Below are 27,862 nucleotides of genomic sequence, written 5' to 3'. Positions count from 1 at the left end.
AGCCATGTGAATTCTGCTCTTCACATAAGGTAGCAGCATTTCTGCTTCTGGTCTCTTCCCCCTTCTCCTGCAACAAGGCAGCATCTTAACCAAGTGTTTTGTAGCCTGAAATTTTAGTGCACTTGCTGCTGTGATCGGTGTTTGCCACAACCTGGCCAAAAGGGTCTGGGAAGCTGTTTCTCATGCATCTGCAGATTTTTCTCCCTCTTGCTCTGTAAGGAGCATCACTCCTTACAGTTTTTCCAAGTTCTCACGAAAGCATGCACAATGAGAAAGTATTTGCCACTGTTATGAAAGGGCCTAGTTTTTCCAAGCCCTAACTCACCTCTGCCTGGTTCTTTTCCACTTTGTCTTTATCAGCATGAATCTTACGCAACAAATTTTTAATTCGCTTGTCACAGAACTGGTACCTTTTGCTATTGCTCTCATTCAGCTTTCTCACTTGAGCTACCAGAAAAGAGGAAACCTGAGAAAGGAAGAAAGAAGAAGATGGGAATTAAATCAAGCAGAGATAAGGACACCTTTTAAGAACCTAAACATCACTTTATGAAGCTCCTTGAATAGACAAAACACCCATATACCTTGAAAACAGGTAGTCTTGGAACTCAGCCAGAGGTTTTGCCTACAGACATTTAACTCCCCTGAAATTTCCAAGGCTATCCCTTCCCCTATTCCAGTTCTAGGCAGACCAAGACGCTGCCCCACCATACTGCAAGACACCGGTGCAACTTACTGTCCAGAGCAAATCCTGGTAATGGATCATCATCCGCACGACATCAGCTGCCCCCTCTGCCAGCTGTTTCTCCTTTCCTTCAGGGATCTTGTTTGGCAGCCCCTTGTGCATGAAGAGGTTTGGGGCCATGACCGTGGAAACGTTCCAGAGGTTCATTTTGTTGTTGTTCTCCCTGGCAACCACTTTGCTGAGAAATTCAAGTAGAGCCTAAACAGAGAGAGAGAGATTCTGTACAAGAGGGACATAGAAGCGCTGGAGCGTGTCCAGAGGAGAGCTACCAGGCTGGTGAGGGGTCTGGAGACCAGGTCATATGAGGAGAGGCTGAGGGAGCTGGGCACGTTCAGCTTGGAGAAGAGGAGGCTGAGGGGAGACCTCATTGCCCTCTACAACTACCTGAAAGGAGGGTGCAGAGAGGTGGGTGTTGGCCTCTTCTCCCAGGTGAATAATGACAGGACCAGAGGAAATGGTCTGAAGTTGCGGCAGGGGAGGTTTAGATTAGATATTAGGAAGAATTACTTTACTGAAAGAGTGGTCAGGCACTGGAACAGCCTGCCCAGAGAGGTGGTTGAGTCACCATCCCATCCCTAGAGGTACTTAAGAAACGTGCAGATTTGGCACTTCAGGGCATGCTCTAGTGGCAGAGATTGTAGGGGTTTTTTTGTGTGTGTATGGTTGGACTCGATGGTCTCAAAGGTCCTTTCCAACCATGAAGATTTTATGATTCGATGATAAGACATACATTACTAATAGTCCTCAAGAAACTACTGTGGCAATTGCTGGAGACATCATTTAATTAGCATTTTTTTCTTGATATCCACGAGCAAATCCTGTTTCTCCAGTCAGGAAGTTCAGCAATAAGTTTCAATACTAAAATAGCAACAAATAAGCATACCAAGCAGAGAGACATTTCGTCCAGCATTCACAAATCAGGAGAGACAGTCTGTGTGGGAAGTAGATGAGCTCTTACTCCTTGGCAGGTGGCAATTTACAAAGTCTGGTCGTAAAAGTTACAGAATCCAAAAGTGACACCTCTCCTTCTCCCAGTATCCCCTCAAAGCTATTCCCAGATGGGGAAAAATAAACCCTTTTGGAAGATCTCTTCTGCCTCACACCTCCACCAAAGCTGTGACACATGACAGATCATCTCTGACTGGATTATGTATTCCTGCACTCTCAATAGAGTTTGCAGGGTGCTAAGTCAGCCTTGCCTTTATTACCTGGAAGCTGAACTAGTCAGGAGAGGAAAAAAAAAAGAGCTACAGCAACAACCTCCACAGTTATTACAAAGCACAGAGAGGCAGAGGTTGTGAACTGCCTGGAAAGCTGATCCCATCGGCGTTTATTCTTTCAAAAAGTAGTAGGTGAAAGGACTTTAAACGCCTTCTGATCAGAAAAGGGTAGGAAGTTATAAGTTTAGTAGCTTTTTAAATATTTATTTTAAATAGAAACTATCCTTCATAGATGATGACAATACCACAAACCATGAATCAAAAGACTGAATTTCTTTCCCTTTATCTTAGTGTGTCCACAGACAACGTAAGATGTAGACATCTTTCACTCCATAGTGAATTGCTTTAACACTCCAAAGAGGAAGAGCACATTTCTAAACGGGATGTTCCAAGACCACATGGCTTCCTACTGCTCTGAAGTTTGTACCCAAAAGGCAGGCTGTGCCTACAGCTTACGTTCACTGCACAGCCTTGAGGTCTGCTGTGAACTTGAGGTTTGCAGCCTTGCCTGCTCCTCCCATCATGGGTTTCCATTTGCAAGTCAGTGAAATACAACCAAACAGCATGATGTACGATATTTACAAAAGCTGATAGAGTCCCTGAATAAAAACCTGGAATGAGATAGTGTTTTTCCAGTTAAATACAGACTGGTAGTTACCTTTAGGGTGTTTCTGTTGGGCTCTGGGAGAATAAGGATCAGGAGGTTTAGAGCTTGCAATCTTTGCTTCAGGTCTGGAATATCTAGAGAGGGAGAGTGACAACAGGACAAAGGATTCAGACTCCTGACACTGTTCTTTTTGACCATGTGAATCCCCCAAGGAATAAGGCAATTGTTTATTGTTGTGTTTGTTATCTAGGATTTGAGATCTTGTTTTACAGAAGTAAATCAAGCTCATACAGCCCTTATGAAGTGAACTACCTATGTTTTAGAACACTGGCTGATTTGTTTCAGCGTATACAGTTTACCAGCGAGCCTGAGGCCCTTGAAGGGCATCAAAACACCCCATTATTCCCCATCTCTTGAACAAAAAAAAGCCGTGCACTTAAACAGCTTAACACATTCAAGACATCTATTGAGGCACAAACCTCCAAAGAAGGCACTTGCAGAACATTGCATTACCCGCAAACAGGGCAAGACTGGGCACCCTGGCCAGTTGCCACAGCTCAGCCTGCAGGTCATTATTTATCAAGTTGTCCTCATTCATGGTAGCAACCCTGCAGCCTCAAATGACACAATATGATTCAAGACTCCAGGATGGTGTTCCTACACAAAGATGTGTGCAACCAAGCACCAGGGACTACAACTCTCAGGCTGACACGTAGCAGTACATATAGCACCCAGCACATGGAGTTTGGCTATAGTTCCTATCCTGCTCTGTATTCCCAGGGAATATACAGGCTCCCAACACACCTGAGGGGAGAGCCCAAGACCAGCAGAGCTTTGTCAGAATAGCACAAACCAGCAAACTGATGCTAAACAGCCAAAGCAGGGACTCACTTTGCACAGCAGCAAAAGCAGGGAGGTACTCTGCTGTCAGCAGCGGGGCTGGCAGCTCTCTTATGAATCTCTTCAGTAGCCCAGATACATCATTCTGGTGGACTTCATCCCAGCGGAAAAGGCCAGTATAGAAGTCCCTTTCTAGCTTCTGTTCCAGACTCTACAAAGAAGATGAAAGTTATTTCATGCTTTAATAAGCAAACACAAGGGAAATTCTGTAGCTGAGCACTAGGAGGCCAACCCATCAAGTCAAAAGAGCGCAGAGACCCTCACAGTAGACACTCCCAGATTTCCCAGTAATAGGCGTTTTGAGTTGTACTAGGAAGGGAGATGAGACAATTCAGGTTATTTAGATATTTGCTTCGGCAACATGCTCTCTGATCACCTCCGATACTTTCAAACACTACTAAAGAGATCATACCTTGATTCTGGTCTGGGACCCAGAAACTCTCAAAATGCCCTCTGTTTCAAGTCCTCTCTTTTCCAAGCAGGACAGCAGCTATTAAAAGGGTAAAAAAAAGAAAGCTCTTAGGCATAGAGGATGAGAAGTCAGCCCTTCCTCATCACAGACTTCCTGAGTCTGAGGATCAGAGGTGGGAATGAAACCAGAAGAGAACTTACTGCCTGGAGTAACAGGGGGACCTTGGTGTTAGGGAGAAGTTTTTGGTCATTTTCCAACAGGGTGTTGAGTGGAACTCCGAAGAGTCTTTTCTCTACAAAAGAAACAAAACGTTATAAATCTATCTCCGCTAATACAGATGTCAGGGATATATCCACCACTGCAGACTAAGAGGGTACATTTTATAAGTGTAGATATTGGAGAAAGAGAGAGGAACACTCAGCAGAACAAGTGCATTTGATAGCCAGAGATAAACATGCTGCTAAGTCTTGATGTTATGATCCACTGACTTCCGGGAGAAATACTGACAAAGGAAAAACACACCTGTCACAAGGTCTCTTATCAAAGACCTTCTCTGTCCTAACATTTTAAACACAAACCTATGAGAAGATCAAAGTGAAAAATGCACTCAAAAAATAATCAAGAAGAAACACAGCTAACCTGCTGTTTTCAGTTTTGCTGCCTTGTTTCTCTTCAGCTCAAAGCCCAGAACATCACAGAGAGCTGTTAGTTCAATAAGGGCCAGTGTGGGGATCTTCTTCATGTCCTGAGCAGATAGATCTCCAATCCTAGTCACTCCTAGTCTACCCTTGGGGATCCTAAATTTCTAAGGGGAAAAACATACACACAAGGTTCAGCACAAGCATGATTCCCAATCCCACTGGTATCAAGTTTTGCTGCATTTTTATCATTCCTTACCATAGCCAGGCATCTATTCATTCTCTTGTTCTCAACACCAGACAAATGCCCCAAGCTACTCCTACTTCTACTCAACCCACAGCTGAATAAATATTTTCCCTTTTCAGCATTGCTCTCTAACTGTATTGGAGATCCCAATTTATCTAAATTAAAGACAGTCTGATGCCCACCCTAATCTACTTGAACTTTGGAAGCAGTCCAGTACATTTGCGGGGTAGAAAACTGTTAAAATACGAGTAAGAAAGACCAGTTATTCTCCTCTTTTCAGTGGAAGTGACCCAGACTCATATCAAAGTAACTAGTTTCACACACAAGTACAAGTTCTTTTGGCCCTCCACTATACAACAGTTATCTTTGCCCAACACCACCAGGCATTTTGGGCATTACCTGCCCAAAAATATCTACCTAATATAGACCTGTTCCAACACTATGCCTAGAGGACATTTCTAAGAGCTGATCATACAGTTGAATCAAGTACCTTGTACCCATCTCAACAAGAGCAGGGGTACAATAAGCTAATATGTTCTAACAGGAAAAGATCCTTCAGTGCTTACAGTTAGGGCGTTTCCATCCTTCAACCTCCTAGATTCAGACAGGAATGAACCCTTGAGCAGGACAGCTGCTTGCTCCGAGTAGGCAACATCCATGTTGAACACCTCCTCTTTTCCAGGATTTCGAACTGTGCAGGAGTAATCCTGGGTTTCTGCTACAGAGGAGAAAACATCTGGAATTTCAGGAAGCCAAAAGGGTGAAGCTTAGAACACAAGTGTGCTAAAAGAGCAGTTTGAGACATATTTGGGCACCACCACTTTTTAATAACAAACTATATTAACATTTGAAAAGAGCGTTGTCATAGCACAGTCCTGAGACTGGTAGGTTAAGATTAGCTTAAAGTCATAACATTATAGCTACAATCACCAGATCACCCGTAAGACATCAGCATGCCCATGAATTATAGGACATACCTATGGGTAACTTCTCTTCACACAATTCCATATGGTGTTTGTGGGATCTCACCATATCTCTGCTAGTGTGATTTTTGTTTGCGTCTTCCAATTGCTTTCTTGAGAGCTACAGGAACTGTTGCTCAAACCGGTAACTAACAACACTAGAGCCTGGAAAAGTTTACTAAATCCACAACTGTGGATAACCACGTATTTAAAAACAAAACCAAAAAGCCACAAACAAGTCCAATGTTTCAGAGCACCTTCCACTCCTACTCTACCTTTAAAGACTTCCTTCTTACAGTTCTGTACATTTGAAGTCCGTAGATTGTGCCACAACTGATCTGGGCTGGACTCCTCTTTCTCTGCTGCTGTCTCCTGAAAAATAAACCAGAACATGTTTACCTACACAAAACAGATGTTATTATAAGACAACACAATTTTGGCAGAAAACACACACCTGACATTGTCTGCTAGTCTAAGAAAACACTGCTCAAGCTCAGGGCTACAAGACTGCTCTAATATTAAGAATCATAATTAGAGGATTTGTCAGGCAGATGGAAAACAGATGACTATTTCATAGACAGTATTTATGATAAATTTGCACATCCTTAAGCCAGTTCTTCATTTCACACAATCATTAGCCAATCTCCCCCTTTTAGTTCATGCATCGAGGGGCTAACAAACAGCGGACCAACCAAGCTGCACAGGATGTACCCATTGCCTGTGATCACAAGATCTTTCACAGGAAAGAACACACTAAGTTGACATCAGCACCTAAAAGCTTCCCTTCATGGGCTTCACAGGAACCTACCTCTTCCCGTATAGGGAGAGAAGTTAATCTCTAAAAGCATGAGGAGGCACGTGGAAGGCAGTTCTGTTAACAAGAACCTTACTTTTCCTAGCACTAATTAGACTACAGGAAAGCTTATTCTATTACCAAAAGCTAGCAACTTTCTAAGAACCTGCTTATGACATCGAGTTGTGGACAGAGACTGAAAGTTAAAAGGAACCTGTGTAAAGTCATTGCAAATGGAAAAAACAGTCTGCATGGAAAACATACTATATCTTTAGAGTATGCACAAAGCTGATGAGCTTGCCATGAAAGCAGAACCAATTCATTTAGCATCGGGCTTAATCACACATCATACACTGCGGCCAGAGCACCTTCAGATCCAGCTGCTGTGTAAACAGGCCAGACTGAACGGTAACATAAGGGAAGTAGGTAGAAAGGTTCTGACAGAAACGCCAACAGCTTTGATGCCCGAGAGTTGCTCTTGACAGGAGGTGAACTGCAAATCCATCTTGAAACACTGATGGAAATAAAAATCCAAACAACTGACACAGCACTGCCTGCACTTATACAGCCCAAACTGCTTCCAATCAAGTCACAGCTGAACTGAATCAGCTTTAAGCTTGATTTGCTGAACAAGTTTTTTTCCACAGATAGAGCCCATTCAAATGTTCTGCTCCCAGTGTACCAAGAGAGCAGTCAGTAGTGGGAAGCATCCAAAAGCTGATTGAGCGGTAAAGGCACAGATACTGGATCTGGGTTCCAATTCCAGGGACTGTAGCGGAAAAGCGAAAAAAAACAACAACCACTTTACCTTTCTGCATATCTGTTTCCTTGCTTACAAAGTGGAGATTTCAAATATCGTTTTGTGCTGAATACATCCTTCAGAGCCCCAAAATTGTGCTTGGTACTGGGATGACACAGCAAACCAGTGTGGAAAATTAACCAAAAAGCCTGCTTCCCCCTGGGATTGCTCCAGGAATTACTCAAAGGTAACGCACTACTTCTACTTAATGCCTACACACAGTGTCATGTCCTAACATCTCAGTAGTTTACCATTTTACATTGAAATCACCCTCAATTTGCCTAAGCTGAGCATCAGTCGCTTCCCAGGAAATAAAGAGGGCAAACACTGCCCCTTGCGTACACTGTAAGAGTCAAGCAAGAAATACAGAGGTTAAGCTCCTGGCCACTCAGCAAAGAAGGAACAAACAGTCAAATTTTAAATACATTTTATTACCTTCATTAAAAAGAACAATGGTTTTTGTTTCACTGACCTTCACTAGAACTGTAGACCTGAAGCAACTGCAAAGCTTTAAAAATATATTAAACCAAAGCAAACACGAATACTTCCAGCAGAGTTATTGGAAAAGAGTGCAGTGATCTTGCCCAAAGTAAGAAATAAGGAAAATGTTCCACTTCCAATTAAATTAAGGTGATTTAAACAGGCAGCTTTACCATCTTTGTACGTGCTTTCATTCTGCCAAAGTGTCACTTTAAAATATCAGATTTGATCTCAGTTGCTTATCAAATGCAAATTATCAAATACAAATATTAGTGACCTAGTGAGTGGACAAATAAGATTAAGAGCTTAAAAATATCCATTCCTATGCAGCAGAAAGTAAAATTATTTTAAGTGATGTAACAGGTTTCTATTTAATCTGCAAGTTTTAAAACTTGATGAGCTTCAATTCAGGCACTTAAGAAGAACTTGCAGCATTATTGCTTTCAGAAACATCATCATTTTGTCACCCATTTGTGCAGGAATGCAAACAATGCTCTACAAAAGCAAATCAACCACGACTGTCTCAGTGAAATTCACAGTATGGAAGCAACCTGCACCTCAGCACTGGGCAGCTCTAGAGAACACAACCACAGCAGTTTCCAGCGATGCTGCAGACTGGTAGTATCATTCCCTTAAGGCATTCAATGGATTATCTGGGTATAATTCATCTCGTTACAGGAGAAGATGTTTCAAAGATGCTTAGGGCTGAGGAAAATGCGTATTCAGTTCTGGTAGACAGCAAGGGTCCCAAGGCAGATCTCCGTTAAACTCAATGCCTTCTGACTAGACACTTGACCGAGTAGAAAAAGTCACAAGGAGCCCTGATCAGGGCACTTTCCAGCAGCCCCTATAAAAAAATACAGATACTCCACCTTGTGGCCACAGCGAAGAGAGAAGCAGCACAGTAGAAAGCAGCTGAAAAGCTGAAGGTCATGCATTCTCTAGCCAAAAAAAAAACCAAAAAGAAAACCAGCGGCTATTCTTTCTCTAGAATTACTAGCTGTGCAAGATCAGCTGATCAGAAATGAATTTCTGAAGTTCTCTCTTTTTTTGGTTAACGATTTAACACAACACTGGAATAAAGAAGACACAAGAGGGCTCCAAACGACGCCAGTGCTCCAGGAGGCTGCAGCGCTGTAGGCACTATACAGAAGTCTTTCAGCAGTCTCTAGGAAATTTATGAATCTACAGGTTTTGTAGCGATTGCTCAACACTGCGACCTGGATACAGAATTTCTACAATCTCAGCTTCATTTCAGCTCAAAAGATGAAGTCGTCTATTTGGAAGTGAAAGTAGCCGTAGACCCAGAAAGCCAAGTAAGTTATCACAATGCAACAAAGCCTTTCAGGAGATGCCACTAATTCAACATACCTCAGAGTTGACCACTCCAAAAATGTCCCGGACATCACGCACAGGATGCTTGTTCTTCCTCCTCCGAGATCGGGAGTAGGTGTCCAAGCGTCGCTGCACAGCAGCAGCCTGGGTCTTGGTCAGGGTGGAGAGCAGCACGATGTTATCGTTTTCCGAGGCACGGTCCCCGAGGAGGTCGGACAGACCAGCGTCCTGGAGCCACTCAGCTTCAGCTTCTCCCTCTGGGAGGCAAGGGATGAGACAGGCAAGCGAGAAGAGAAAGGATAACAGCAATTAGAGTGCTTGAAACACTTCAGGGGCAGAAAACCAGACGCCTGAGCGTTCCCCTTTCGGGGCAGCAGTGGGACATCACTGGAAGGGAGCCGCATCTTTGTTAGGAAGCTATGGGTATTCTCAAAATCTTAGCCCTACTCCCAGCTACCCAGCTGGGTGGCAGGGGGAAACCAGAGGAGACAGAGAACTTTAGGCAGCTATAAGTGCCCACATACTCCTTTCTCCTCACCCTAGGTGAGGAAAGAGAGAAGAAAAAACTAGGGAGGTATGGATAATGCCAGGAACTCAGGCTCCCTCAGAAGCTGGGCAACAAGTGTGACTGCATGCTATTTAGCACAAAGATTGCAACCGAATGGAACCCAGTGGGGGATTTCACAGGACACACGAAGAAAGTCAGATGCACTTGCTTAAATCTGCCTTTACACAGGCTGCCTGTGCAAAGGGGAGCTCCGGCTGTGGCCAATAGCACACAGCAAGCTCGGAATGAATGGCGGTGCCTCCCTCCGCAGCACACCCGATCCTCTGACAGCTTTGAGAATGGACAAAAGGTCTGTGGGAAGCCACAACATACAACACTGCACATTTGACTTTCGTAATCTTCCAAATTATTTGGCTATTTCTTTTAAGTTTTATTTATCTATGTACATGCCTATGTATCAACAACTTTTTCTTCTTTTTTTAATATCCGGACACTGATCTGGTAGATTCAAATGCACCATCCCTATTCTTTACCTTTTTAAGTGTATTGCTACGCATACAGTCATTCAACAAAAGCAAGAAATGTTATTCTTACTCTGTGCATTTGCTTTATGTCTATGCCTATTCAAAACATCACTCAAATTAAAGACCATTCCAGCTCCAGAATGAAGTGTGACAAGCCTGGAGATAGTACCAGCAGCGTTACTCAAACAAGCTCAGTTCCACTTCATTCTTCAATATATATAAAGCTGCACTTCAAACACAGAAGACAATTTTTTCCTTATGGGGTGAGCCCTTTGTGCAAGTGAGAAAGTGCCCTGAGCAAGGCAGCTACTTCAAATCCAAGGATAAAAGAAGCAATTTAAGAGGTGGCTTCAACTTGAATACAGTGAACACCACAAAGACTTTACCTTTTCAATTCTACGTATCGCATTAATTCACTGTGGGCAGCTCCAACAGAACTCTACCAAAGGTTATACTGGGAAAAAAGAAAAGTCACAACTGAACTGACTGAAACAGAACAGTTCGTTCCCACTCTTCCTTTCTGATGCAAACCAGTATCTTCTCAGTTATCACAGCTGCTCAAAGTTTTATTATTGCTGCATCAATAATAAAAAAGCCATGCAGCTCTTCTTGAAAGATTAAATAATTTTTCTGGGGAAGCTTCTGTGTTCGTGTAACTTGCAAAACCATATTGTGACTCCATTAAAACCCTTTTCAGAGCATGCTCTGTTTTCTTAGGTGCTGTAACGAAACAGAACTTTTTTCAGCATTCACACCACAATAAGAAGAGTTGGACCTAAAGCAAAGTGTTTCCTCGAACGAATCTTCTAGCCAACTAGCTAGCTTTCCTACGTGGTTTTAAGTTTTGGTCATTTCCCATGTCTGGTTGTAGAGAAGCAAAGAGGTAAGAGCATCCTCCGGTACCCCTGGCTTGGTCACAGCTGCTCAGGCACTCGGGGTCCCCTTCATGGCTCCTGGTGGTACAGCTCTTTGTCCTACATCCGTGGTTTCACAGCAGCACACCGCACATGACTTCTGGTTTATTTTGTCTTTAGGAACCAAAGGAAGTTAAGCATACTGCTTGCAAATTTTGAAAATACCCAATTCCAGTCATAACAGGAAACTAATCTAACACACAATACTAAACAGCAGGCCCTAAATCGGACATCCGTGTGAGCCTATGGCCCCATCTGATGCCAAAGAACCAGATTTTAATTCCTCTATTTTTGGCACACTTATGTTTGCCAGGAACGCAAAAGGAAACCAGCAAAATAGGTTATTTAAGGGGAGAAGGAGGAAATCTGAAAGAATCATGTCAGAACTGAGAAGGCCACAGAAGCTGAGCTGCAGGTATAAACTTAGAGAGCTGCTACAATTTGCCTCATGAATTCCAGACAAGCAGCATTTCCGGGGCACAACTGGGAATAAATGTGCAAAACTAAAGAACACCAGTTCCAGAAGCTTACTTGAAACATAAGCTAGCCAAAACCAGCATTCATAATAAAGCATTTAGTTTCAAACAAACCCCTAAAGGACAGCTAAGCATCCTACAATTTCAGGCTAAACATTCAGTACATCTTTCTATGTAGTTTTTGAAGGTAGAGGAGAATCACTCTTTGCAGACACGTCTCAGCCATGATTACATGCTCTAAGGACACTAGCAGATATTTTAGCGGGACTACTGCACAGAATGCATACGTTATCAGCCTGCTCTGCAGTCAGACCTTGGAGAGAGCTGGATAAACAGCAGAGAGCAAAGAAAGGACAACGCTGCTTACATTTCCAGAAAAAGCTACTTTCTGCCCCCTTGAACCGTTAGTGAGGTCACAAGCATCATCAGCGCCTTTCCGTTGACCCAGTTCTCCTGCGAAGTCCCACGCTGGCCTCCCAGGACACCAGGTCACAAGCAGCTTCCCATTGTGCCATCCCTTGCACAGGAGACCAGCGTTCTCCAACTGGGTCAGCATTTTTGCAATGCCTTATCTACACGTAGCCTCCACACTGTCCCCGTACTGCGATTACAATCAGCTATTTGGCAGGTTGAGCCACGCCATCCCCAGGCAGAGCTGTCAGCCCCTGCCCAAGCACAGCTTCTTAGGCTTTATGCAAAGAACGATGGTGCCTTTGGCTCCGAGGAGCCCTGAAGCTGCATTGCCACCTCGCGGTGCTCCAACCATAAATTGCAGAGACATGAAAGCCAAGAGGCACCAGTCAAGTCCAGCTTCCTGCATCCGCACCATCTGAAGTTTCCCCTTGCTCCTGATGCTTCCAGCACAACACTTATTTGACTAAGCTCCTTCACAGAAGGCAGCAGGAGGCTGAGCATGCCGCACCTCCTTCCCCAGCCTGCTGGGAAGGCTTCACTACTCCGAGCATCATTTCAAGTCTGTCTGGTTTCAAAGGCCAATTAAGCAGTCAGCTCTTGCCTGCTAGATTAATAAACAGCATTAAAAGACACTTTTCCTTGTATCCCTGCCTACACACAGTAATCAAATTGCCTCTAGCATATCAGTGTTTCGGCTATCCCAGACAGCCTTTCATCTCATGGCATGGCATCTTTTCCAGAGTCTCCTTCCTGGTGCACTCATTTTCTGAGTCACTTTTGCATCTCTTACAATTCTAAAAACCAAACTTATGTCCTTTATGCAGGGGCACTAACAGCTTAATGACCTGGATGATCTTCCCACCCTGCTCTCCGGAGCCCCCTCTTTGCTATTCACTCTTCCCAAGCACGGCAGCAGATGGGGACTGTCACTCAAACATCTCCCCATCACATACACAGATCCTTCTCACTATCGGGCCAGCACAAGAGCTGTGGGCTGCACAGGCTGCAAACCCAACCATTCAAAAGGATGTACTTCCCAACTAAATCACATTCTTCAACAAGGACCCAGAAAATCTGTGATGCTGATCTGCGGGATCGCTGGGCGCTTATCACCGTTTGTCATCCCTCCAGCGCCCGAGGATATTGTACCTCCCATGTCAAAAAGCAATTGACCCAGGTCCCAGTTATTCCAGAATACTGGATAACAGCAGTGCTACAGAAAGTCCATTAAAAGCAGCCCATACACATGAAGCAGTCTTCAAAAGAAAGAGGAAAAAAAAATAAATAAAAGGAGGCATAAATGAAAAACCTTGTATGGATAGACTCAAGTCATTCTGGATGTTTCTTATGGTTTCTTGAATAGAAAATTAGAGGTGGGAATAGTCTGCCTTCCACAAACGCAGCTCATGAAAGCCACTATGATGAAGTCTCAGAACCACATACACAAACAAACCTTCGAAAACACCATCAGCTGTCACAGTGTGTTTACCATACAGCCACCTGCCTGGGGAGCAAGAGCACCCACACTTAGTGGGGGAGGTTTGAAAAAATCTGGAGCCTCAAACATACTCCTGCCTGACCTTTAGAGCCAGCTTTATTTCAGAAGCTGAAGCCAGGCCAGGCTAGCACCCCCCTTCTGCAAGGCGTTAGCCACCACCCAATGAAAAAAAAATCTCTCTATCTATATGTATTTATCTGATTTGTCCGGTAATATCCTAACCATATTCCAACATGCTTCTAAATCATTCAGGCACATAAGCAAGTTTTCTAAGGTGTTCATCATCTTCCCCTCACTCCCAGCAGTTTTGGCAACCTACCCTCTTGTGTTTTGACATCTGCAAGGCTGCATTCCTCTTGCTCGGCTTCAGCGCTCTGTTTAATGTTTTCTACTTCCAGCCAAAAACTGTCCATTGACAAGTTGTCCAAAGATTCTACCCTGGAATTCGTGCCCTCTGACACTGGGGATGCCAAAGAACTCTTCGGAGGAAGCTGGCTCATTTTGCAAGGGCAATTTCTGGTACTGAGAGAGGAAGAGATAAGGAGAGAGATATTAAGCTACATGTATTCACATACGGCATTCACAATAGAGTGGTCTTCATTGATTAATGACTGCAATAAAAGCCAAACAGAGGTAAGTGCTAGACTTCCTTTGGTTAGTGTTTAGCAATAACAGGCAAGGTTGGGATCAAATCCCCTGGGCACAGGGGAAAGCCTGCTGTCCAAACATGCAAGAGAGCACAGTACCAACACGGGTTTCCCGATGCTGTCCTTCCAGCGACCTCCAAGATACCACCTACCATTCCCGCACTTGCTTCCGAGTCTCCCTTGCAAATTTGCACAGATATCCTCTACATTTACAAACAACCAAGATGTTTCAAGCCTGGTGCACGTGTGCTCTGACTATCTGACATGTACTGCAAGCCCAACAGCTCCCAGCTACAGCAGACTGAATCCCGTAGCCTTGTCCTCCGTATGCAAAAACCGGCACAGCTCCGTCTCCTGCACTTCAGCTCATGCAATAAACAACTCAGATGTTTGAGGCCCTCTTTTCCTGCCCAGACCAGGTTTTTCAGCTGTAAAACAGCACAAGTGTCCTGGGAAACCCAAACTACAGAATTTTCTTACCAGCCTGCTGATTAATTCATGGGCAGTCAAAGTCCCAGACTGGCCTTGTTCAGCTTTCAACGTCTCTGCAGAAAGCCGTGAGGTTCTCATCGGTTCAGAAAATAATGCCTCTCCTAAAATGAATTTTAATTTTCTTCAAAGGGTTACAAGCCATTTAAACCTTGCTGTACATCTTTTTAAAGACTTAAAAAAATTGGGATAAGTGGAATCTACTTATGAACACACCTCAACGGTTCAATTTATGAATACAAAATTAAAGAGATTGCACACTACGCCGACTCTGGATGGTTTGCAAAACACCTGTGAGCAGCCACCACCACCAAACCCAGATCAAAATCACCTTCTAGTTTCACCACAAGAAAAGCTGATTGAGTCTTACGCCTTGAAAACCATGACAACAAAACATCCACAAAATGCAATTTAGCCTCCTAACCCTAGAAGGATTTAAGAAGTTATAGATGGCAAAATATCTGGAAAGTTTTAGTTTCTTCCATTCCAGAAAGCCATTATTAGCACTTCTGGCACTAACTTGCTTCTGTTATAAGAAGTGTTTCAAGTCACGAAGGGCTAAATTTGAAGATCTAACAACTAAGAGGCATATGTTGTAGGATATTCTTCACTTTTATTTACACATGTGCAGGCATATTATGCTCATGCCTTTTTCTAACACACACATAGGCAACCCTTCTCTTCTAAAGGTCAAAACTAAAGCAATAACCATCATTCCAGGAACATCTGGAGCCAGAAACAGCACTGAGAACAAGAATAAGAAGGTTTTTGTTTGTTTTACAGGAACACAAAGATTGAAAAGAGCTATTAGGCCACCCAGTCTGCCTCTGACAAGGGCAGAGGTGATCTGCTTGTTTACTGCCCATGCCCACCTTACCCCCAACCTCCTTTCCTACTCCTGTATATCCAAGTAACAGGCCTCCAGTTGAGGTGCCACCTCACAGCCTGGTACAGCATTTGAATAGTCAATCCAAGATTTATTTATTTTTTTAATTTTTTTTTTAACCTTCATAGTTCATGTCCATCTCAGTTCTAGTACAGATTACAGCTACCATCTCAAACAATTATTTCCCCCTTTCAACCTTTTACTTATATCTTTACCCATTAGGAGTTAAAAATTTAGATCACATCTCTCACATTAACTCTTCATCTTTAGTACTCTTCTCCATTTTCTCACATTTGCTGACAGCCTTCTCTTAAAAGTATTAGATTTAAATAAAGCCACCTTGCTAGCATCAAAAAGACTGTTTAATACCTCGCCATGATATCTCACTAGAATTCTATTACATGCCAGTCAACAGAAATCATCACTTGCAACATGAAACTAAAAGGAGGATTTTAAGTTATTTTGAGGGACTTGGTTTTGGTCATCTCAGTGCTAGAAGTTGAACTTGTACTAAACAGCAGTCTCCCAATGCACAACCCTACACAGGCTAAAGAACCATCTTACAGGCTCTCCTAATTACTCTACTAAAGGCATTCAGCAGGCACACAACTATTATTCTTGCCCTAAGTTACTGCTCAATAGTACTGTGGGATCTAGGTTATATATCTCAAAGCAGCTCTGAAATGTACCTTTGCTTCATGTTCAGCCTAGCGTAGGGCAGGCTCATCCAGCATCCCAGAAATCTCTGTGGATTCACACCAAAGCACCACTTATAACCAGGGTTGCGGATCCAGCAGAACCTACCCGAGACCCAAGCAGCAGCTTGCACCCAGCACATGCGCTCTGCGGCAAGCCTGTGTCACACATAGCTATGACAATCCCTTCCCCACACCTGCCACAGGCCTGCCTGGAAAAAAACCACAACATTTTAAGCCAACATAAATACAGTCTTCAGATCTTTCAAAAGGGTGACTCTTGACTTCGATGTTCTGTGCGACTTAGCCAGATGCCAGATTCTGAATCCAAGTTTTAGTCCAGGAGAGACTACAACCAAGTGGAGTGATACTTATCTAAAGCATTAGGGCAGATTCCCCGTGTACATCTAAGAAGGGTCACAACATCCTTAGAGCCCAGATTTCAGGCTACAGCCTTACCAGCAGCTCTTTTTGATCTACCAGCACCTTCAGTCCACATCAAGACAACATAGTACTGGTGCAAGAATATAGTTTTGCCAGGCAACAGAGAACTGCTGTATCCCTGTCCCACTCCAGCTTGTGCTTCTGCACCACCCACAGTTATTTTGCTTCCTTCCAGAGCTGGAAATGCTGATGGTCTAGCAGTGCTTGCACCAAAAAAGCTCCACCGTCACTCACACTATATGCCTACTCTAGGAGAGCCATATTTGACCTAATTGTGCATCAAACAGCCCAAAAGCCATCCTAACTTCTTGTCTCAAGAACCTCACAGGCTAAGGCACAAAATCCTATTTGAGCAAGGTGCAGGATGCTAACGTCACATAGCAGCTCTACACAGCAGTAGCAGGACCCAAAGCCCAGCTCTACAAATCCCAAGCTACTGCTGTTGTTCCTGTGTTACAGGAAAACACCGAAGTCAGGCCTTTAAATTTAGAAAGTGTTTTATTTTCTGGTCTAAATACTTTTTTTTTCTTGAACACACTGCACAGTGGTTTACAAATCCAACGACCTGGGTGGAAGGTTAATTTTAGATTCAGTGCACCTAGGAGATTGTTCTTCCTCATTGCATTCCCAAGTCAACGGAGGGCAATCTGTGACGTATAAACATAGCAACAGTTTAGATTGAAAGTGTAGATTGTTGGCTTAAAATGTTAATCACTCAGTTGCAACTGGGCAAAGAGTAGACGGAATAATCAAGTTCACTCAGTTGCACTGCCAACATAACAAAAAGCTTAAGATTAAAAAGTTTTAAAAATTAACTCAACAAAAAGCAAACTTGCAGAAAGATCTCAGTAAGGACAACCATAAAAAATGACCCTGTGGAAAGACTGACCATCCTAATGCAACCTCCTCCTCTTGTTTAAGAGCACGGACAGTTTTAACGGGGCTTGAGATTCATTCAGCTGACTCCCCTAACGCCTTCAGTCTAACCCTGACTTAACAACATTAATAGCAGATTTATGAGAAATTAGACCAGCGCGGACCTCATATGATTCATTTTCTTATTATTTCTTCTATAAATCCTCTTCACATAGAGCACTGGTAGCCCTGAGCAAGATCTGCATGCCTGCATAGCACTGACTGAATGCTGGTGGCTCACCGGTCCTGGGCTAGAATATGAAGTCTCAGAGTAGTTTCTGATCTGTTCCTAGATACTGTCAACACACGGCAAAGATATTGCAAACACTCATGCAACTCCTGGCCCTTCTGAATATCAAAATAAAATAAACACCGTTGCTATGCATTTGTTCATTCCAGGCTTGAATCATTCCCGTCAGAGAGCTTCTCAAAGGATCTGTAGCTGCCTAGACTACTTCACTGCTTGCTCAACATCCTTCCCTCATTGAAATACCTCTCCAGCAGATGAACAAATAAAGTTTCTTCTTAAGCATTTTAAACAGAACAGGAGGGCACAAGTGTAAGCCAAGAAAATCAAATTCCTTTAATACTGTTTCCAGAAAAACTAAGAAGAGAAAACGGCAACAAGAACAGAAGAATTAAGCTATTCAAGGCATTCCTTACACACAAGCACCTAGTTTTTAAAGACATTTCCAAATATCTGGAACAAGCACAAAGGCACACATGAAACAAAGAAACAGATGTAAGAAGTCGGAGTTAACCTCAAGAGCAAGTTCGGAGCCGCACACCAACTTACAGCATCATAGCAATTCAGAGTGCTAGCATGAAACACAAGCTCTTCTGACAGGGAAAAAGAGGAAGAAATTAGTCTATCAACTGGTTGCAGTATTTTGACAGATAAAGACACTAAGTCAGAGAACAAAAATACATTAGCGTCACAACATACGCACATCTTACCGGCTTTCAGTTTACTTCAAGGTCAAACACAATCAATGGGTACAAAAGCACAAGATTGAAAGAAACAAATGAAAACGGCCATGCAGGAAAAAGCCACTCTTCACTTTGATTCCAAGTTCCTACCCTGAGCCAGCAGCTTAAACTCAAATGAAGAGCTGTGTAGGTAATTCTGAAGAAAAAGAATCACCTCAAGATTAGCCTAGCACGGGTTTTCTTGTTTAAAATCGTGTAGTAGGGTAAAGGCATCCAGAAACAGATACAAGTATTCAAAAACCTGGAGAAAAATCCTAAAGCAGCAAGTCACATATCTATATCTACACAAAATATAGATATATTTTGCTTACTGAAACTATTGGAAGTTTAAGCCTCAGTCTTTCAAAGGTATCGACGTTAATATAAGCACAATTTCTTGCATGAAGGAAGTCAATCTACTTACCAGAATTTTAGCTTAAATACTCATAATCAGTTATTTTATTCAGACGCAGAGAATTACACAAAACTCCATTCCCAACACACACAGCAAATTTATCCAGGAGATGCCTTGTGGACGCAAGCTCCACAAGTTTTCTATCAGAAGTCCAAATCAAAAGCAAGCTTTACTCCAAATCTTTAAAGCCTGTCTTCATTACTCCTACAATTCTCCAAATTTTGTACACAAAGTACAAACACTGCAGACTACCAATTCCCTCCTCCTCCCTAGTTTAGGCCCCTAGTAAGGGTCTAAACAGGCAGCAAAAAGCAATCTTAGGAGAAAACTAAAAGCACATGGCTGTTTCAAATTCCTTGGACCAGACCATAAAAGCAAAGACAGACTAATTATCAAATTACTGTGGCAGCGATGAACGGTAATTTACCCAATACACTCTTGCCACACTTTACTTTCCCTGGCTTAACTAAACGAAAGCACCTAAAGAGGCAGAATTAAAACGATCTTAGAGGCAGGCTGCCGCTGCTGACACGCACCTTTACATATCTCTAACCGTAGGGGATTTGCTCCCATACCTAGTAGTTTCATTCAGAGCATCCCCTACAAGAAGTCACAGTGCCTCTAGCCCAGGCTATTTTATATAGCTCTGCTGCCAGTCACCACTTATGTCCACATTAAGGGATTTTACCAAGGACTTCGCACCCATGGGACAGCACACTTGAAGCTCTGCCTCTCTAGCACCAGCACGAATAGCTCAGATGTCACTACTACAATTTGCTAATAAGATTACAGCTTGTTTTCAGTAACACAGCGATCAGTTCATCAAGATCTTCCATTATGCAAGCAGCTCAGGGAGCCACGTCATTTAAGGTTGTTTTGAAGAAGCCTGTTCTGCAAGTGATAAAGAGGACGTTCCAGAGAGCTCTGCGTGCGTGGAGTATTTCATACCAGACCCAGCTTTCCCTCCCCCCAGCAACAAGAAGGCACTCCCCAGCTCCTGTCCTGGAATGCCCAGCGACACCAGAAAGACAACACAGTGATCCTTTGCCCAGTGCTACGTGGATGAGAGACTTGAATCCTGACACTTGGGTGTAACACGCTGCCTTAGCTTAGCGCCTCCGTCGCTTTCCATGATGGACCTGAACTCCAGAGGTTACCTCCACCACAGCACTGGGAGCTTTAAATAAAGCACAGGTTATAATTTACAATAAATGTTTCGATCAAAGTATTTAAGGGCAAAGAAACTCCATCTCAGTATCTGTGTCTCAGGCCTTCATTGGGAGCAGGCCTGTCTCCACTCTGTCTAGTAAGGGTCTAAACAAGCAAGCTAAGGAATAGTGAAATTTGCCTGTAATTACAGACCTGCCTGGAGGTGTCTGAGACCGAAACTCAGAGCAGAACAAACACCAGATTGATAAATGCATGCAGATACAGCCAAATTAAAAATATTCAAAGCCATGTTTAGTTTAGTCTATTAGCTGGGTGTCTGTCCCATCACGCTAGAGTTTGTTTTGGCCTCAGAAGACATAATCCATGCTCTCTGTATGTGGGTTTTTTTGTTTCACTGTAAGGTCACTGCAGACGAGCCCGTTGTTCACTTTCCCTGCGCTAGCACGGTAAGCCAAACAGGAAGGGCCTTTCATTGACACGGAAATCCGGCCGCGAGAAAGGGGTACCTGGCCAAAACAAAGCTTTAGGAGTACTGTGATCTTTAATGGAACTGTGAATTGATAAGCCTGATCTACCAGATGATTATAGGAGAATCATTTATTAAAAGGTGGCATTTACATCCATATGTCCAACTTCACACACTCCACCGAAACCACTTCATCTAAACACACAAGCAGCTTTGTCTGTCCAGCAGCCACAAAGGTCCATTCTGCCACTCAGGTTCCACCTATCAGCATGACACCAGGATGGCAAGCCCCACCAACCAGTGAGGACGGGGTGGCAAGCCCCACAGACTAGTGGCGCTGGCTACAGACAGGAGCTCCCACATCCTTGTCCTCACCCATCGCCCCATTCCCAGTACAGCCGCTGCCCCAGGCTCCCTCCGGCTGCCACAAGGCTGAGCCTCTGCACGGGATTCCCATGAAGCGGATGGCACAGACTCACCACCCTTCGGTGACTTGGCTGTCACAGCCCTATGGCACACATGCCAGGGATCTTACTGAGGCCAGAATGAGTCAATACCTCCCAGTTACTGAACACATCCTCAACACATGCTACCGTTACGTCAGACAGGACATCCTTACTTTATTTCCATCACTGCCATGACTTTAGGCAAGATGCTCAACCTCCACATACCTCAGCTGCCCAGCTTAGGGACAAAGGGGATGAAGAACCACATGGCTTTCAGAGGAAAGACTGCTAGCGTGTTTGAATCCTGTATAAAAAGGCTGTGAACTTATTTTTTGTGTGATCATTCATTAACACAAAGGATTTTTACCAAAGCAGATTCAAACATACTAAATATTTGTCCTACAACTTCTTTAGCATTAAACTTAGAGTAAATCAGGATGATAGAACTCATTTCTTCTTGTAGCCCATTCTACCAGCTGTACCTACATCACAGCAGAGAATGAGTAATTGTAAGTTGTAGCTCACATGTATGGGAACAGGCAAGAGACTTTGAAGAGGTCACCAGAGTAACCTGCTGGCCAGCACAAAGTAAGGAGGGGGTGAGAGGTGTGCTGGAATCCTGCTATGCTTCACGCGTGAGGGGTTTAGGGATGTGGGAAGACAGGAAGGACAGTCACGAGCTCCGTGCTTGGATTTCCCAGGTAAGAGTTATTAGACATAAGACAAAGTGCTTTGCTACTACATTGCCATGAAAAACCTCCCCCCCAGCTGAGATTTATAACTAATTCTCTAAGAGCTGGAATGCTGTCTGTAAGCCCAGGGCCATTGTCCCCAGCCACCCCACGTACAACGCCGAGGGGAGGAGGAGGAGGCAGGGAGAGCTGGCTCGGCAATGGCTTTGTCTCAGCAGTGCTTTGGAGGCACGACATCCCCATCACCAGGTAAGCTGGCAGGTGTCTTTATGGGAACCAACAAGCATACCACAGTCACTGCTGCAAAAATAAACAGTCATTAATGTCAATTAATTAGAAAACCAGGATGGTTGGCGTATCATCACCTTATTGTATAGGCGTGTTTTAGGTCAATCCTAGCAGAGCAGGACATACGGGACGCGTTTCACCTGCTAGTGAGTGCCAAATGAACCGACATGAATTGCCACTTGCTAGGAGTTAAGTGTTTTGGTCAAAGTTAGTGAGCAAATTTGGGGTTCCTGCTGTAGCACCTCTTCAGACCTGACCCCCGAGGTGTTCTGGCATCAGTTCAAACACTCAACTAACTTGTTCAGCAAAAACTGTAAGTTGTTACTGAATATTTTGATTTTTATCAAAGAAACTCTGCAATACTCAAGGTGCCAGTCTAGTGCTCTTACGCATGGGTAATTTTAAAGTAATTTACCATATTATTCCTGTGTCATTCCCCCTAATACTATTATTAATATATTTTTTAATATCTCAAATTTTGCCTGCAATCTTTTAAAGATTTCCCTTCTTGCTTCTACACACAAGGTCAAAGCAGACTAGGAAAAATGAGAAGTCAGACAGAAACATGAAAACTTGAGCTTTGGTTAGAAATAAAATCACCATGAATTCACACAAAACCAACAGGTTTCAATTACTGCAGCAGGGAGACATTCTGAAACTTTGTGCAAACTTCTAAGATGAAGTCTTCAGTCATTTAAGCACGCAAACAGTACAGTGTTTGTCAAGCAAAGTAGTTCAATGTTCAGTTGTATCCTTTAGGACTTGTGCTTTGCGCAATATTTGTAAGTATGCAGTTCTTACCTTCATGCAGTTCTACAAATCACTGAACAGCCCTCAAACGCCGCAGGCTGCCACGACAGTGTTACCACTGAATCACAAGGAAACACACAGTCTGCATTTCAGCCCCCCCAGCCACACACGCACCCCCAGGTCCCACCTCCATAGCTTGCTGCACTCAGTTATTGAGTTAACACCCAAAAAAAGGTGTGTTTTAATAGGTTTCATTTTATGATCAAGGCAGTCAGAGCACAGCTTTAAAGAGCATACTACAGCCTGCTCACCTCTAGAAATTTACCTTGTTTCCACCTATCCTGCCCCAGGTATTGCCCTACCTCTACACCCTGCCTTCGGGAGGAAGGAGAGCAGCCATCACCCCGTACCGCACAACCACGCTCCGTACCTGCCGAGGCTGGCCAGCCGGCCAGGCACCAATGCCACTCGGGGCCTGGGGATCCCAATTCTGGTGGCCCCAGAGCCACACATGCCGTGCTTATCCATGTCCAGATCGGAAGGAGAGCAGCAGTCAGTCCATCCGTACCACTCTGCTGCTGAGCCTGATAACGAAGAGCCGTTCTTCATCACCCATGAGGTGCCGGCTGGGTGGCCGCGAGCATCCTCTCCTCCCTCCCCGCATCCACCCGCCCGGGCGGAGCAAGCAGAAGTCACAGCAAATCCACCTGCGCCTTCAAGGCAGCAGTGCCCGAGGCTGAGCCGCCCACGCCTGGGACGCAGGCTGAAGGACACAGCCCCCAGCCAGCATCCAGCCCTCAGAGCAACCAGAAAACAGCAAGGAGTTATTTCCAAGCCCAGGCTGAAGCTAAGCCTTGCTAAATATTAACTCAAGCCTCAGCCGCGTGAAAAGGTAACTCCCACAGGCAGCACTGGGAGGGAGGAGTCAAACAGCATATTTGCTCCTCAAAATTGTACTTCTCTGAAGCAAGAAAAGCATGAAGTATCTGCCTAGGGATTCAGGGAGGGCAGCAAACAATCCGAGCACTTATTAAAAAAGCAAATTCAGCATTTACTGACATAGTTGAGCAGTGAGTAAATCCCAGCTGGATGGAAGATGCTGGTATTGAAAGAGCAGCGTAAACCCGTAACACCCACAGAGAATATTTTGCAAGATCCAGATCCTTCTTTAAAAATCTCATCAACAAGCGACACACGAGCGAGTGAAGGGTTAAAGCAATCAAATTTCCGTCTCCTCGCCATCCTAACAGGTTTTGTTCTTTCCTTGTTATTCTCTCCACCAAACCTCCTTTCACAGTGTTTCTGTAACTTCCCTTTCCTCTAACATTTACCATTTATAATCCTGAAGTTAAAGGGACAAACAAGTCATTTATGTAAAGTTTCCTTAACGAAGACACGCAAAGCTTCTCCAGCACAAGTAATAACCCCGCTCCTTGTTTCCAATACTCCCAGTAAGACGATCTATGGCTCAGCCTGCTTTGCCTGCAACAGCTTAAAGGGCAGCAGCAGCAGCTATTTTAGAGACAATCCCTCATAAAAGCAAGCAGAGGCCCTCTCAGTTTTGTTCCTTACCCATGAATACAGCTATTTATCCAGCCGCTTTCACCCCACCTTGCAAACACACAGCCGATTTGTCGCAGGAGGAACAGTGCCCAAATTCCACCGTGCTCCCCTGCGCAGAGCAGGATCAGCCCACACTCTGGCCCAAGCCTACCCGCCAGCAGAGCCCTGGCTACGTCCAAGAAGGATCTCTGATTAACACCCTCTGCACTACGTTAAATGACATCAGTTTTCCATGGTTTAGGCACAACCCCAGCCCGCAGCCTTGGGCTCTACCCCAGCACAGCTTCAGTCCCCAGGGAGGCAGAGAGAAGGTAATCTGGTCTGGGACTCGCAACTCCCCACACTAAGTATGCAAAAATATTCATGGGATTTTTCCCCTCCATTCTACTTACCTGAAATTCCTGCAAGATTTTATTCCTCCCCCCAAAGTTTAGACCACTGTGCTGAAGATGGGTCTTTCTCCAGGTAACTGAAGGTGCCCGTGGGAAAGCTCTTGTGTACCGCTGGAGTTAGAGCGGGCTTCCCCGGCTCGCTCCTGTTCCTGATAGGCCAGCAGGCCTTGCATATACATTGTGTGTTATACTTCTTGTTTAGCTTATTCACTGCAAGCGATCCTAATAAGAATCATAAGGGATCAAATTCAAAACTCGGTTATCCACATAGCTTCTCCTCCACCAGCTCCAAACCAAGATAAACCCCAGCATGTACCAGTCTGGGAGAATCTCAGCTTGTGAAATTCAGTTATAACAAAAGCCCATCCATGAGCCACAGCTTTTACAACAGCACTGAATCATACGTAGGCAGCATATTACTAAAAAACGCATGCAATAATAAAGACCTTAGCAATGCACAAGAAGTAAAAGAAAGCATTTCTGATGCTTCTATTCTGGCACACGGGCAGCGGTTGCTTCATAGGACAGACACATACACCATCTTATGTGGACACACAAACTGCCCAGGGTTTGAGAGACAGGAGGGGAGAGCAAGGAGGGGACAACAACAAAAACATGTACGTGAGGAGATGTGGCTGCTGTAAGCTTCACTGTTTGTACAAACTCAGGAAAACGTTATTTCTCGCCAGGGAGCACCCAGCCTTTCCAAAAGGCTTCCCACCAAGCGCACCATGCCCTGAAACAAGTGGTTGGGGTTCAGGCCATTCCTTCTCCTGTATGCAAAAGCACATGTAAGCTGCCAGTACTGCAAGTAGGTGGGGACAACAGCCCACAACTATATTTCTTTTATCTCTCAGCTATGTTCCTTCTCATTACATTGCTTTTAATAACTTCAGCCATCTGGTTGTCCTTTTTGACCAGCAGATACTCAGACAGGCAGGCTGCCAGTCCCTTGTACAAGCGAGCTTCATCATGGCAGGTTTCTAACGCAGCAGTAATAAGTCAGCCAGCCTTGTTGCACAACTGAGGCAAATTTAAAGCATCCAGAGTGAAAACAGAATTCCTTAATAATACACTCATCTTTGATTACTCATATAAAGCAGTACACAAGCATTACTGAAAGTTTCAGATCTCTGTGGATAATAACAGTGGCACTACCATCTACAGCCTTTCACATACTCACTCCTGTCTGGACTTTGATTATTCATGGCATTTGAAAGGAATAATCAGCAGGTTTATTTCCTAGCTTGTGAGAAAAGAGGTGGAAGAAGAGAACATGAGGCCAGCTGAGTCTGCACTTTCAGACAAAGCGAATCAAGATAAATATTACAACTCCAGTTTGAGCTCTCCAGCATGTTTCATGCTCCAGGACAGTCTTTCTAGCGTCATCAGAGATGAGCCAAGCTCACTAGGAAGAGATCATCTGGATCACAGGAGCTGAATCTGACTCCAACATGGAGACAAAGAGACATACCAATGCTCTCAGCAGTCAATTAGTTCAAATGAATCACTGGTACAGACCCAGCACAGTTACTGTCACAGCTTTCGTGCACAAGTTATTTCTGAAGGTATCTACACATCCTGCCAAACTGACACAACTTGGCTCGCTCAGTAAACCTGATTTTTTCAGGACCAAAAAGGAGAGGGGAAAACATCCAACGTGCTCTTGGATAATTGGGAATTCCAGCTGGGCAAAGCACGTGCAGGCCAGAGACCTAAAGACGACAGGAATCCTCTGCCAGACCGCAGGGACCCCACCAGCCTGGGAGACTGATCTCTGAGCGCTGCCTGACAGAGCTCAACGGCAGTGCCTTCAGGTCAGCTTGAACCCAATGGTCATGAGCTGCATCGCAAGATCTTATGGCAGCATTACATTTTTCAAGCATCCCCAAAGTAATTTGTTACCGTGAAAATCAAATGCAAGTGAAAGACACTGCGATGTGAAGCAAAGTGGAAAAACCGGACCATACCTGAAATCCGTAACACACAATCCTTTTTTTTCCAGCAGGTTTATTTTTACAGAGTATGTAATATTAGGAAAGCCTGAAGATAATTTATCCCCCCTCCACCCCATCACATATTAAGAAAATCCTCAAGCAGTGTTAGCTATCCATCACGTGGCCCCATTAAGATTAAGAGATTATTACAGTTTCTGGAGTCACCAAGGCGGTGAGATTATCCAAGCCCGAGCTTGTTCCCAGCCTGCCAAGGAGGCAGCACCCAGGCTGTGGCTCGGGGCGAAGCACTGAGTTGCAATCACGTCTGGGTAACCAGCTACCAGCAGCCAGCCTCACAACACCCGCTGGCTCTGCACTGGCCTGGGAGATCAAACAAGCATCTCTCAGCTCAAGAGCTGACAAGAAACAGCAACGCTCGGACCCTACAAAGTGCTTCTGCTCGTGACTTTACTTCCTGAGACGAGACCTAATTTGTCATTCTACTGTGAGAGATACCAGCATGCCCACGGGAGTATCATCCCAGTGCAAGTGGAGAGGTACAGCATCACCTTCCTCAACCACCCAGCATCACCCCCTCAACCCTCCCTGCTCCACCCACACTTAGGGCGGCTCAGACTCGATGATGAACGATCAGACCCTCCTTACTGTAAAACTCCACCTGCCTGCAGCCACAAACTGTATGTCAGAGCACATAATCTGCTTTACTGCACCCAAGACTTGTGATAAACAGAGGATTAGGACTTCAAGAGTGGACAAACAGCAAGAACAGATGCTTCCTAAGCTGAGATCGTTTGCATGCAGATGGCTATTAATCTCACACTTAAAAAAAAAACACTGGGCAAAGTAGGAAGCCCTGGTATCTGGTGGGATGCGATGCTGTAGTAGAGGAAGACCAGCTGGCTGGCAATTGAAGCCAGAGCCACTTCATCACGATGCCATCAGCAGCAGCAGCTCTGAGCAGAGATCTCCACCAGACACGGGCCAGTGGTTGGGTACATGACTGCCTCCAGCTGCCCACCCTGGTTTATAACGTCATGGCTTTGAGGAGTGAAGGAGAACAAAAAAAAAAAAATCACACGCTCTTTAAACACAGATGTATATTTAGATAAGCAAACTGCAAAGTTGCTTAAACCTAATTACTACTGTAAAGGTAATTTAAACCACCAAAACATTTCCACTGCTCAAGGAAGAGCTGTAACAATGGGAGG

The 27,862-nt window shown here is 44.3% G+C and overlaps 1 protein-coding gene across 7 annotated transcripts in view; it reads right to left on the bottom strand.

Annotated features, from left to right (window-relative positions):
• ARHGAP40 (Rho GTPase activating protein 40) overlaps nt 1–27,862 on the bottom strand; it is a 43,414-nt gene that overhangs the window by 6,313 nt on the left and 9,239 nt on the right. For 2 of the 7 annotated variants that reach the window (XM_054218175.1, XM_054218173.1), the window contains exons 2-12: nt 13,789–13,991; nt 9,172–9,392; nt 6,004–6,100; nt 5,333–5,484; nt 4,521–4,686; nt 4,082–4,173; nt 3,882–3,959; nt 3,461–3,620; nt 2,621–2,703; nt 734–940; nt 326–466 (exon numbers count right to left, since the gene is read on the bottom strand). In XM_054218175.1, the coding sequence (XP_054074150.1) occupies nt 326–466; nt 734–940; nt 2,621–2,703; nt 3,461–3,620; nt 3,882–3,959; nt 4,082–4,173; nt 4,521–4,686; nt 5,333–5,484; nt 6,004–6,100; nt 9,172–9,392; nt 13,789–13,969 (1,578 nt within the window). In that variant the 5' untranslated portion in view covers nt 13,970–13,991. Of the gene's footprint in view, nt 1–325; nt 467–733; nt 941–2,620; nt 2,704–3,460; nt 3,621–3,881; nt 3,960–4,081; nt 4,174–4,520; nt 4,687–5,332; nt 5,485–6,003; nt 6,101–9,171; nt 9,393–13,788; nt 13,992–18,306; nt 18,679–23,171; nt 23,599–24,696; nt 24,776–27,862 lie in introns of those variants that run through there. The other 5 variants (XM_054218172.1, XM_054218177.1, XM_054218171.1 and 2 more) reach the window with 5 other exon arrangements.

This window comes from Rissa tridactyla, chromosome 12, assembly GCF_028500815.1.
Source record: "Rissa tridactyla isolate bRisTri1 chromosome 12, bRisTri1.patW.cur.20221130, whole genome shotgun sequence".
Lineage (NCBI taxonomy): Eukaryota > Metazoa > Chordata > Aves > Charadriiformes > Laridae > Rissa > Rissa tridactyla.
This window is presented reverse-complemented; position numbering and strand designations above follow the sequence as displayed.